The following is a 12,758-nucleotide window of genomic DNA, read 5'->3' as shown; positions in this document are numbered from 1 at the left end:
GAAAGCAGAAGGGTGTGGGGGGGCAATACTTCCTTAGAGGTGCTACCCTATGTTGGGTTATGTGAAATAAAGTCTGGAAAGGAGAAGGGGCTGGAGGGGCTACGGGTGACTTTGGGAAGGGTGACTGGCAGACTGGAGACAAGTCTGACAACAAGGTGACAGGAGCAGTAGTTGACCAAGAATGGGGTTACATTCTGTAGTGATGGATGACTGCATGAGCCTCCAGTGTGCTTTGGGCAAATCTGAAAGGAAGCTGACTGTGGAGGCAGGAGCCCATCAGAGCTGCTTTCTGGTCCAGGACAGCATGCTGCAGGTAGGGGGAAAGCACTTTTGGGATGGTGAGAACTCAGTGCCAAACTGTGACCAAATTGCCACACAGTACCCAACCTTGCCATGGCAAAGCATCAATGGCAGTGTGCTGAGAAGCTGCCCTTTCACCTCCCTGCCAAACTGAACTTTGCTGACTTTTCCCAAGGACGGCAGAGTCCTGACACTGATTTTGCAGGCTGAGGGCTGAGGCACAGGTTGCTGAGGGGACTCGGCCAGCTGTGCATCACAAGCCCAGAACAAACCAGCTCCCAGTCAGCACTGCATTTACTGGGCTGCAGACAGGCCTGTTGCCTGCCAAACTCTTGACATTGTTCAGCACTAAGGTACCAACAGAACTATTCAGACTTTTTGGTGTGCTTTCTGTATAGCCTGGCAGTCAACTCTGCTGCTTTACTCTGAGGAGAGTCAGTTTTTCCAATTTGCTTCAGGGGAATGTTTTCCTTTATTGTTGCATGATGGAGCATGTGATTGAGGCAAAGTAAAAAAATGCTGTCAACCCTGGGCCTGATTAGCCTGAAAAAAGCAGAAATGTGCTGGAAAAAATAGCAACAGTTATCAACACCCTTGGGATAGAAGATCCCTCTTCCATTCTTTCAACCAAAACTGGTTGATTCCATCTCAGTTAAGCAAATTATATATTTCAGTAGCAGAACTTTTCCAAGACTAATTTTTTTCAAGGATTACCGAGTAGATGACTAAAGTTCATGTATTTTTAGCAGGAGAGACTGGAAAAGCTGCATATTCAGTTGACCCTAAGGTTCAAATTTTAAAGAGTTTAATTGCATATAAGGAGGCCTCTGGGCATGCAGCTAGTATCCTGTTTTCCTTGTAGTAAATGACTCCTGTTCAGTGCGGCAGACACCTTGCCATTAAGGAGATCAGACTGAGGAACATTGTCTTTCAATGTGGTTCCTGTTGCTGCCTATAAGATGTAGAGCTACTCTAGTTATCTTCAGATTAGCCTCTCAGACACAGATAATAATTGGTCTGCATCACCCAGGTCCCAGCATGGGCTAATTTCCTCTGGTTACTCATGTTTCTCATTAGACAAAAAAGCCTACCATCCCCTACTCAGCTTCCTTATATGAAAAACATACCACTGAGCAGGTCTGCCCCATGGCATGGGATAACTGGGCAGCTCTGCCCTAGTGCTGGTCTTCAGCTGCCTTTTTGCTGCTGGTTTCTGCTGGATCTCATCTGTCTCCACAGGCAGGATCAGGCCCAAGACCAGCTCTGTGTGAGCTGTAATAAGGGCATAGGAGACATGTTCTTTGTCTGGTCTGCTCTCTGTGGCTTGATGAGACATAGAGACTGAATGATTTCTAGTTCCCTAAAAATGTCTAACCTAGACATTTTCCCAAGGTCAGTCTGCCTGCCAAGGATGAATTCTCCGTTATCCACAGCACTATTAACCCTGAAAATTGGGTTAGAGTCAAGGAGTTTCCCATTGAGGTGACTCCTCTGAACTAGTAGCTCAGAGTTTTGGTTTGGCAAGAGCAGTGACCAAGGGCCTGGGGGATATTGTAAAACATGGTATGAGGACACATTTTATGACCTGTTGTGCAAGTTCATCATTTCTCATCAAAATGCAGCCATGCATAAGGAAAGCAGAAAGACTCACCAAGTCCATCTCATGTGAGCTGAGTTCCACATTGCTTTGACACACTGGTTATTTTAAAACATAGAGCACTTTTAAAATCAAGACACTTAAAACACAAGACACTTGTGCAGTTGCTTTTTCAAGATGTAACAGTGCCAGGTTTCTGTGTGGTTTTCAAGTTGTTTTGGAAACATTCTGGTTGCTTATAGCTGGTGGCCTTTTTTTTCTTTTTTTTTTTTTTTTTTTTTTTTTGTTTAAGCTCTCATCCTGAAGAGTAACCTCCCCTCTCTCCATACAAACACTTTCATTTTTACTCTGAGCTTTAAACTGACAGATTGTAGGGAAAGCCTGTTGGAAAGAAGCCCTCTGGGTCTTGTTAGCTTTGTTAATCCTCACTTTGGATTTTTTTTTGGCTTATTTTTCACTCCCAAGAGGCATAATGCAAAATCTGCGTGTAATCAGAGCTAGAGACTATGCGTGCTGTTCCAGGATAATATTATCTTACCCTACTCTGCTTAGTATCTTGAACACAGCCCAAAAAGCTTACTGGTTTTAAAACATCTACTCTAAATCAGTACCCATAATACAACTGCCCTTGTCTCAGTGACTAAACTGGAATGAATTATAATTTTTGTCCTTGGACAGCATTTGCTATCTGATGATCTTACAGAGCTTAATAAATGAGAGTTTAGACTTGCAAATGAGGTAAATAAGACACTGTTCAAATTGAAATGAAGGCATTAAGGACTTCATACTTTGAACTTTGAGTAGGACTGTCAAAGTCAGTGACAGTGCAATCTATGCCCCCAGAAGTGATAACCAGAAGAATTTCTTTCTCCAGGTTGGCAGCTAGGTGGGATTGCTGCTCCAGAAAACAGAAATGTATTTTTTTTCCTTTTTTTGTCCACGCTATTGACCTCTGCCATTTCAGAGTAGTATATTCCCTTTTATCATTCTCCTTTCGAAAGTGTCTTGTTTGGAAAGGTCTTTCTTCCTGGAACTCTCTCATGCAGAATGTGGTTCTGGATACTGGATGGCTTTCCTTAAAATGCTCAGAAAACTTTCCTTTTCTGTATGATTAGCTGCAACTCTATGGTATTTCATGACATATCTCAGAGCCAGACTTTTCTCCGAAGTAAATGGAAAAAAAATGGGTTTTAAAAAAATACATCCATATGATGGCATAAATTTTTCACAAAAAGATTGATTTTCAAGATTATCCATGTGACCTGGAGATTGCTGCTAAAAACTAAATGCCCAGAGTTTCAGATCATAGCATTGTTTCCTTTTCCATGAGGCACAGGGGAGACCATTTATATATCTGAATGCTTTGTTCGCTTCACAAATTTCTACCGAAGAAATTTGCCTTCTGAGAGCAACTTACAAGTATTTATATCCAGTTTGTCTTTTCAGCCATAGCCCTCAGCCCTGAGACTTTGAATGGGCATTTGGGCAGCATAAATCTTGTACTGCCATTGTGATGTACAAGTGGATGCTGAATGACTTGCAAAATGTGACTTCTCCAGCAATGATCCCAGCACTGGCTCAGCTGCTTACTGTGGGGACTATATCATTTAAATGTGTCATCCTACTCTCCTTCATGTCCTTGGAAGCCCACTCAGACCTCAACATTTCAGAAAGACCATGTTTTCCCCCTTATCCCTGCAAAAACAGAGCCTGTGTGGTTACACCTAGAACTCCAGCTATAACTCATGTTGCCATCTGGTCCTGGGAAGCAGTCCTGGATCTCCCCAGTGTCCGGCTGAAGAAACAGTGGAATTTCCACAGACTTTCAGGTGTTTATTCCATATCTGGAAAGGGGATGCAGGGTGAGGATCTAACAAGGAAGTCAAGTGCTTTTAAACCAAACAGCCATCCTCCAGCCTGTGCCCTGCCCTTAACCCCTGACCCAGCTGCTCACTGGCATTACCTTTAAGGAAAGCACTGAGGAACTGGGATAGCTGTGCTTGAGGCACCCTCTCAACACTTGATGAAACACTGATCATAATGAGGAGGAAACAGAGCAGCAAAATGCCTGTAACACACTTCTGCTCAAGCATCCTGAAGCAGAGACAGTGAGGCCAGGCAGTCCCTGGATTTTATGCTGAATAAAAGGCATAAAATCATAGGGGACACCAAGGTGCTGCCCACCTGCAGGGGTGAATGCTGATGAGCCAAAGTATGGTGCAGTGGCCAAGACCTCTGGGGCTGTAGATGTGAGGACAGTTCTTTTTCTTAGCATCAGAATGCACACAGAGGGAAACACTCATGTCAGCTGAGTGTCCCCTCTACTCAGTCCCAGCCTGAGAAGAGTGCAAAGACCTGTGGTTTGCATCTTCTTTAGTGACATAACTTTATTCTGCACAACATAATTATATTTTGTGAAAAACACAGTTTAAAAATAGATTTCTCTTACACTTTAGAACCAAGCTCATTAACACTTTATCACTTTCATAATTCATTAGTTCCAATTTCCCAGGAACTGCCATGAGGAGTGACTTTTTTCATCATGGCCAAAAAGATTAAACTCTGTAGGAAGCCATAAAATTGAAATCCTGTGAAAAAGTATGAGTTGAATCCACAACAGGAGACTCTGGTAGAAATTCAAACTAGGGAACTTTCAGCTCTTCCTTGATGAGCGAGAAAAACCCAAACCACTGACAGTTTAATGAAAGAAGCATTAGGAAAGACAAGAAAGACAAAACAGACATAGGTTGACCAAGACAGTCTAGAATTGTGCAACCAAAAAGTAAACTACAGCTTAGACATCAGATGGAAGAAGCAGAGGCATCAGATCACAGAATAAATAAAAAGGCCTTGAGAAGAGAAAACAGACAAACAGTGACAGTGTTTTACAAGAACACAGCACTAGAAGGCCATACAGTCCCATCCAGAAGGTCATCAAGAAATAACAAGAAACAATGTTAGGGACAGACACTAGGAACTTTCAAACAAACAGAGTTGTTGCAGAAAGGTACCATAAACATGCTATGGACTTCTACAAATGTAGTCCACATTTTCTTCTTTAGCAACATCCAGCTAAAGCTTTTTCTCTTGATACATCATGAGCCAAGTGAATGTATAAGTGGCTGAAGGAGATTTGCATGTGGCTGGGGCACTGAAACGATAACCTGAAGGAATTCCATCAGGCTCTTGCACATCACTGTAAAGCACAGCAGGTAGGACAAGTGCAGTGTATTGTGACAGACACAACAGGCCCAGCACTGCAGCTGCAGTAGACACTGCAGCTCTCGATTAAAATACCAGAGGTCATTCCCCAGGGGCAAGAAACTGCTAACCTGCGACAGCAAGGAAGATCAGTTTCTGGGAGTAGGAAAGCTGGTAACCTCTGCCTTGAGTGTTCCCGTCTTCACAGTGAGATTTACTTGCTGACGGTAGCAGAACAGCAGCAACGCTGTCCAGTGCTGCTTAGCGCAAAGGTCAGTGCAAGCAAGGTCATGGCAACTGTGGTATCAAACCAATTACTTCTATGAGAGGAGGGAAACATCTCTTGTTAGGAGACTATGGATTTATAATATGAAAGTAGAAATAGAAAAGTGGAATCACAGCCATGATGATAAATCTCACAGTCTGCCACAATCCGGAAAAATGAGAACATCTGAAGAACATCCAATAAGGACTTCTGAGGATGGTTGTGTTCTTAGTAGTCCTCTGTCAATACAACTGCTACAGAATAAGGAATTCATATCTTTGAATTCAGATGTCTCTGAAGGATTACGTAGATACTAAAAACAGTGAATAGGACTAACAGTGCCATTAGAGAAGAAGCTGAAGTAATTAGGTCCCATAAGCCAGTGAAGCAGTAAGACAGAAACTGGGTTGTTTTGTCCATGTGACCAGAACAGCAGGACTAGCAAGCACAATTCTGTGGGGAAAAATCAAAAAGGAAAGGAAGGCAGAATACTCAGTGACTCAAAGACCTCTGGATCTGGATGAAAAATTGGTAGGGAGATCTAAAGAGTAAAGGAAACATGGATAGTGATTCCTGCCAGCGCCTAAAGATGATGCTCTTCAGGGCATGCTGCTGTTTTAAAGGGAAAGACAAGACAACAATCACAAATATTTATAGCAGTGCATAACCTGGCCATGTCCTGTTCACTTACTGAGTTACACAAAGGACACAAAACAGTGTATGCTCAACAATGAACCACTAACTCATGTTGCTAATGCTTCTGTCACCCATTAAAAAAAAATCAATTAATTCTTATCTCTTTGTTTCAGACTGCTCAAAATTGCTCACTGATCTACACATTTCCCCTTTTATTTCCTGAAGGTGACGTTTTTCTATAAGCTTCTAAATATCAGGTAAAACTCAATATGCTGTGGCAATATATTTTGTCACAGAACCCAGCCTATTTTTGCTCTTGCTTTTGATCATATTCTTGACATTCTGCCACTGTTAGGGTAAGCTGCAGATATTTCCTTGCTCTTCAGGTGCCCTGGGTCTAGTTTTACGAGCCAAGGAAGGTGACTTTTGTCTCTGCAGTTTTCAGCAGGATTACAGCAGTCTGGCAGATGTCTGCCAGTAGATTCTGCAAAAAGCATGAGTTCCTGTAAATGGCAGCATCATGATCTCTCCCTGAGCAGCAGTGCTTATGAAAGTGAAATGTCCCCATCTACCCACAACACATTCACAGCCAGAGAAAATCACCTCTTCCTGACTATCTTCTTGGAGCAGGATATCTTAAGGGCAGTAATGGCAGTGGGGGAGAACTACATTGTCCCCAACAGTCAGCAGAGCCCTTTTAGCTGTACAAACTTGCTATTTTCTTGTCTTTCTGGGAACCAGAAACATGCAGCAGGATGCACTTAATGGTCTCCACAAGAGAATGACAACCATTCCCACAAGAGATGCTCCTGTACCAAACCCATCATCTGCCATCCAACAGCAAAGCACTACTTAGTAGTGTCAGCAGGTGTTTAGATAAAAACAGGTTAAGGAGTAACTATTACGGTTTCTCCCAATGAAGACGTTCCTCACAAGAGATTGTGTGGCTTTCCCCATGGGTGTCATGCTGGGAGCAGGTCCAAGGAGCCACAGCAGACCTGTGTAGGCTACTTGACACTGCCATTGTTCAGAATAAATTTTGGGTTGAGTATTGGTCCTGCTGGTGTTACTACCTTGAGTAATGACCCATCTAAAGCACTATTCTTACTATTCTTCCATCTATTCTTACTTGTTCAGAGGCTGCCTAAAAATATCCCCATGAGAGCTGCCTGCTGAGAAATATGCTTGGGTTTGTTACCTCCTATGACCTCTCAGAGCAGGGACAGTCCAGCTTAGGCTCCAGCAGCTTTTTGTACCTAGTCTGCTCTTGCTATATAATTCCTGATGATCAGTGGTGGCTTATGCTATTTAACTATACATATGAGTAGAAGTAGCTGTATGGTGGCAAGGCACTTGTATATGGATATGCCTGACATGGAGAGGCTTGGACTAATATTTTTTTGTCTAACATTCAAGCTCCCAAATGGCAGAGCTTCCTGGCGCAGAAACAATCAGCAGTCCAAATCCAAGCAATTTGCTCATACGTGTGAACATGTACAGGTGCAGTTTGCTCTCTTACAGGCACCTGCAACTCAGGATGCCAAAGGGAACATGTGGTTCTTAACAGAAAAAAAAGCCCTTAAAACTGTCATCTGTACAAAAGGCTTTGTTTAATTGCTGGGGATTCAAGTGAGTTCAGACTCTTGGGTTTTAATTCATTCTCTAAAACAGGACTGGGTTTTGTCTTTATTTTTGTTTCCTGTGTCAGAACTGCAAAGCAGATGCGTTTCAAACTACAGAAACTTTTCATGGTAGATGCTTAATGAAAAATCCATGACTGAAACATGATTCTTATTATGGAAAAAGAAAAAACTTGCCAAACATGATTTTTCCAGTTGTGAAAATAAAGTAAGGGAAAGGGATTGTTTTTCTTGAAGTATGTTTTAAAATCCACATAGCAGTCTGGTATCAGTGCACACACTGAGGTTAATCTGTTTGTGCTGATCCCACATAAATTGATGTTAGGAATGACTTCTGAGAATTACATGGCCTTTGTCTCTTTAAAAAATGCCTACATTGGTGTATTCAGCTCAAAATAGCAATCTGTTGGGCCTGGGCTAGGACAAAGGGAGAAGTAAAAGGAGGAAATGCCTTGTTTAGGGAATGAGCTATGAAGCTGAACAAAGGACAATCTTGAGCATTTCCTTCCAGTGGGATCATCTACTGAGAACAAAAGCCAGTGCACAGAGGCAAGAGCCAGGTGGATGCCTTCCTCTTGCAGGTGCTGGAGGTCCTGCTTTGTAGGGGACTAACAGCCAGGCAGGCACGGCAAGGATCTGGAGATGTTTCCCAGGGCTGTGAATCATGGCTGGCTGAGGAAGCTTCATGTGCACAGCTCTGAACTGCAGCCTAGAGAACAGCATGAAGGAAGATGCGTAGTGTCTGTGAGCACTGCCGTAGGAGTGGGGGCTGGTTCTCCTCCCCAGCTACTCGGGACATGCTCCTGCACTGTGAACAGGGTGACTTTGAGTTCCAGTTCTTTCCTAGCAGTGACTGGGCAATTCTGAGAATCCACCACAGATTTCCTTAACCAACATCTGTTTGTGATGGTGTGTTGTGTCCAAACAGGTATAGACAGTTTGTGAGACTATCAAGCTGAAGCAAAGATGAACATGTCTCAACTGCAGATCCAAGTCTTTCTCTGTGCCTTGGGTTATCAGTCAATGTGAAACTTTCTTCACCATCCCATGAACTTTTTCTAGCTTAACAGCCAAAAGCTCTATATTAACATGTTAGATTTGGGCTACACAATGCTGGAGCATGCTATTATAAAGGAGGTCATCTTGAAGAACTCTGCAATATGGTATAGATTGTCTTTTCCCACTTAAAGGAGAGTGCTGTCACTGAATAACACAACAGGAGGGAGAAGACAGGAGAGATACAAACAGACTGTGCTCACAGTGTCTGCATGACCCAGGTCAGGGCCCACACACATAGTAATGAAACGGTAATTTCTTCTTTTTTCCTTTACTTCAAAGCACTTTGTCCATTCAGACCAAACCAGATTCAAGGATGAAGAGTCACAAGGTCAGCCCCGTATGTACTGCAGATATGCACACCCCTAAAGACAGATAGGCTTGTAAGGAACCCTTTGGCTGTGGCCTGAGGGTTTTTTTATTTCCCTTTGTTTTTATTAGTGTCACGGCACTCTGATATCTTGACCTAACTATTCAGAAAACCAGGCCGAGATATTTCTTCTTTAGTGTCTCCCTGAAGAGTCTCATTGAGTTTGGTCTTGAATTTAAAGCCAGTTCTTTATGCCTCTTCATATTAGTCTTTTCTGTTTTTCACCAGTCCTGTACCTGGAAGGATCTGTCCTTGTATTTGAGGATGTCTTCAAACTGGTTGCCTTCTACTGTGTCAGTAGGTGAGTTGGATTTATTGCTTCCATGGCACAACCACTTTGCTCTCCTCTTTGGACTGTCAGTATCCAGTATCCAGTCACAGCACAGACCCCACTGTTTTCTCTGGTGTTCTCTAACCTGCCAGACCAAGGAGGAGTTTTTGTATGTACAATAGGGCCAGATCACCCAGTTTCTAGCCAAGTAGACCATAACTACAGCTGCAACCCTGCAACTGGAAGCTTTGTCTGAAGAAGGTGTGTACACAAAAAGGACAGAGGCACAGAATTGGGGCTAGGAGTGCAGGGAGGGTAAAGGGCCTTGGATTAACCATTTATTTAAAGCAGCTTTAAACAGACTTAGCAAACCTACTGGTGGACTGCTGCCTGTGGGAGGCACAAAGGACTTAGTCATCTGTGGGTAATCTGTCAAGGAGAGTAGTCCTGAAACAATGTATGTTTTTTAGCCAAAATTTATAAATATAACCAACTGTTTATTTGCTCAGCACAGAAATAACAAACATAATGGGCACAGGGGTGGTAAGGAACTGTGCAGTCATTTTCATTAGGGCAGAGTTTGATGGCAGCTGATGAGTCCCTCTGTGTGATTAAATCCGTGTGTCTACAGCCTCCTCTACTCTGTGTCCTTGTGCCAAGCACACTGCAGTGATACCTCCCCAGCCTACTTACCCCATCCCTACTGCAGCAGGCCTGGTTTTCAGTTGAATTTAGGCTTTTGACTTCCCCTATATAAACTAAAATGACTCTTAAAGTAGCTATTTCCTTTTAAGAGGAAAAAGCAATCCAGGCTATGTTTACAAGGCAGTCATGTTAGTCACTGGATTAGGTCACATAGTGGGAACAGCCTGTCTAGAGCATGACAGAGTGTGCTGCAGCCTGCCCAACCAGTCGTACTCACACTGTTTTGAGGGCTGCTCCTGCAGCCAGCTGAGCTCAACACTGCTGGGCCACAACTCCTACCCACATGCAAGAGACCATGCCCTCTCTCACCCTCATCAGTTAAAACATATTTAGCCATCTAGATGGGTACAGACCCAATAGAAAGATCGTAAATTAAATCTTGGACTCATAGAAAGATTTCTGTCTTACCAAAGCCAAAAAGAGCCCAAATGCAAAAAAGAATTGGCGTGTTTGTAGTCAAATAGCTGGTGAGAGGGAAAATATGCTCACTTCTGCTTACCTGCAAAAAGGATCATGGCTTAAGATAAAGTCTCAGAAAGAAAGAAAGAAAAGTAAGCTCTTTGTTAGTTTCTGTTACGGATGTTATTCCTGAGTGTCAAATATACACTCGGATGGTTCATATGGTTTCCCAGGTAGCTTCAAAGGACAAGATAAAAAGGGAATAATTTTCTGAGAGAAGCAGGTAATAAAAAGGCACAGTCATATAATTTACTGGCAGCTTGTAGGAGGTCTCTGTGCCAGTGAGTGGAGAGACCTGTTCTCAGGGATGCAGTAAATCGTTCATGAATAGCCGGAAACAGCTCACCATGGCTGACAGGCTCCTCTCAAAAGAAAGTTTGGCCTAGACAGATTACTTTAGATCATAACACCTGTAGTTAACAGGTGACTTGGTGGCTGGTCTGCAAGATGCTCCCCCATTAATCAAACCATATTCTTTTTCTGTTAGAGCAATGTCTTAATATTTTCTGATTTTAGCTGTATTTTTCTCCCCCCCACCACCCCAAAAAAAAAAATTGAAGGGAACTATTCATGTATATAAAATAACAAAGAAAGCAGAAGGTCCAAGACTCTCTTCCTCTTTTAAACCTGATATCTCCCACAAAAAAGTAATAAGCCAGAGATCAAATCAGTTTATGTCAAACAATGTGACACCAGAGCGCTCAGTGGTGCACAGAGAACCCGTGGAGTACACAGCACATCAGTAAGGTGTGTATCTGCTAATAAAGACAAAAATAGGCCCCCTGCATTCATATGTCAACTGTTCAGGCCCCCTGGGGTCTGCAGTCCCATGCATTTTTGGGGTGTGCATTTGTGTAACAGAGACCTCCTACTCACAAGGCCAGCTTTGTCTATAACAGCTTGTTGCATCTTGTAGAATTTTTTGTTAACATTTTTAATGTACAAAATTATCCTGCAACATTTCTTGCTACCTTTTAGGGACTGGCTTTTCTGGTCCTTGTTAGAATGGGAATTGAGGTAAGAACAGGTTTAGCAAATTGTCATTGGGCAAGAGGCAAACCTGAACAGTTCACTGCCAGCCCAAGAGCTCCATTAAATAATTTGAGACTTAGGGTGTGTTTCAGTGAAACTCAGCGAACATCCTCTGAGAAACTGTATCCATTTTTCAGTAAAAATACAGCATCTTTCCAGAAACCAAGCAGTCCGAAGTCTCATTGGTATCCCTCAGAGTCTCAGCCCTCACAGTAGAGGGATATATGTGTTTTTCAGTGTCATGTGGCATTTCATCATGGTCTGTCCCTTCACCCAGGTGTTACCTTTCCCCAAGAGAGGTTTTCCTTCCCTAATCTCTCTGAGTCTTGCCTTGTCCCTATGCCTTACACTTACAAAGCTTTGTAAGAGAGGAAACAGAGCAGGGAGAGAGGGGTATACAGAAAGAAAAATTACTTCAAATCCTTTCCACAGCAAAAAGATTGGCTTTTCTAATTACAATAATTACCATTTGCGACTCCAAACTTTCCATGGGAAAGTATTTCAACCTTTGTGGCCTCCCCTGAGGTGAGAGGCATTCTTACTGTTTTCAGAGGACAAAGCCAAGACACAGTGATCAAGTCAGTGCCATGGCATGAAGCATCACCAACAAAAGCTGGTGGTCTCTTGTGAAATCAGAGCAACCAAGGCCAGCACAGTGTCCATGATGCCTTACCAGCCAGGACTTTGCAGAACAGGGCTGAAATTGTGAGCTGATCCAATTACTAAAACCAAGTGAAATCTAGAGTTCCTAATAATTATGGGGTTTATCCTTTTGCTGTTTTTTCGTTGTTTCTTTTCACAGGGATTTGCTGCCCTTCACTCTGAAGCTGCCACAAGCAATATTAGAAGCCAGTAGCTTTCAAGACCTTGAAATTATCTCTAGTCTGGGGATAGGTAAGTCCCTCAAAGCAGCCAGATTTTGACTCAGACTTGTGAGAATGATGCCATCTTGCACAGATGTAATACAACAGGAAGCCAGATGAACTATTTTCTTTGGAATAGCTGAGGAGGCCAAAATGCAAGAGGAAGATGTTTATGACCTCTGTGTTCATAGAAGGATGCTGAAAAAAAGGCCAGTTGCCCCTTTGGACATAAACTTCCACTTGGCCCTCTGTGCAGAGCATGGGACCTACAGTCCTACTGTGGGGCTTTTGACAGCTAAAGCATGGCACAGTCTCTCAGAATGGCTTACACACGTTGGAAGTAGCTGGCATCAGAGCTATGTG

At 43.0% G+C, this 12,758-nt stretch overlaps 1 protein-coding gene across 2 annotated transcripts in view; it reads left to right on the top strand.

The window, feature by feature from the left end:
* Nucleotides 1-12,758, top strand: part of RIN3 (Ras and Rab interactor 3) — a 67,864-nt gene that overhangs the window by 31,684 nt on the left and 23,422 nt on the right. For both annotated transcript variants that reach the window (XM_071557645.1, XM_071557644.1), the window contains exons 4-5: nucleotides 9,294-9,366; nucleotides 12,335-12,426. In XM_071557645.1, the coding sequence (XP_071413746.1) occupies nucleotides 9,294-9,366; nucleotides 12,335-12,426 (165 nt within the window). The remainder of the gene's footprint in view (nucleotides 1-9,293; nucleotides 9,367-12,334; nucleotides 12,427-12,758) is intronic.

Source organism: Pithys albifrons, chromosome 6 (assembly GCF_047495875.1).
Source record: "Pithys albifrons albifrons isolate INPA30051 chromosome 6, PitAlb_v1, whole genome shotgun sequence".
In the NCBI taxonomy this organism is placed as follows: domain Eukaryota; kingdom Metazoa; phylum Chordata; class Aves; order Passeriformes; family Thamnophilidae; genus Pithys; species Pithys albifrons.
This window is presented reverse-complemented; position numbering and strand designations above follow the sequence as displayed.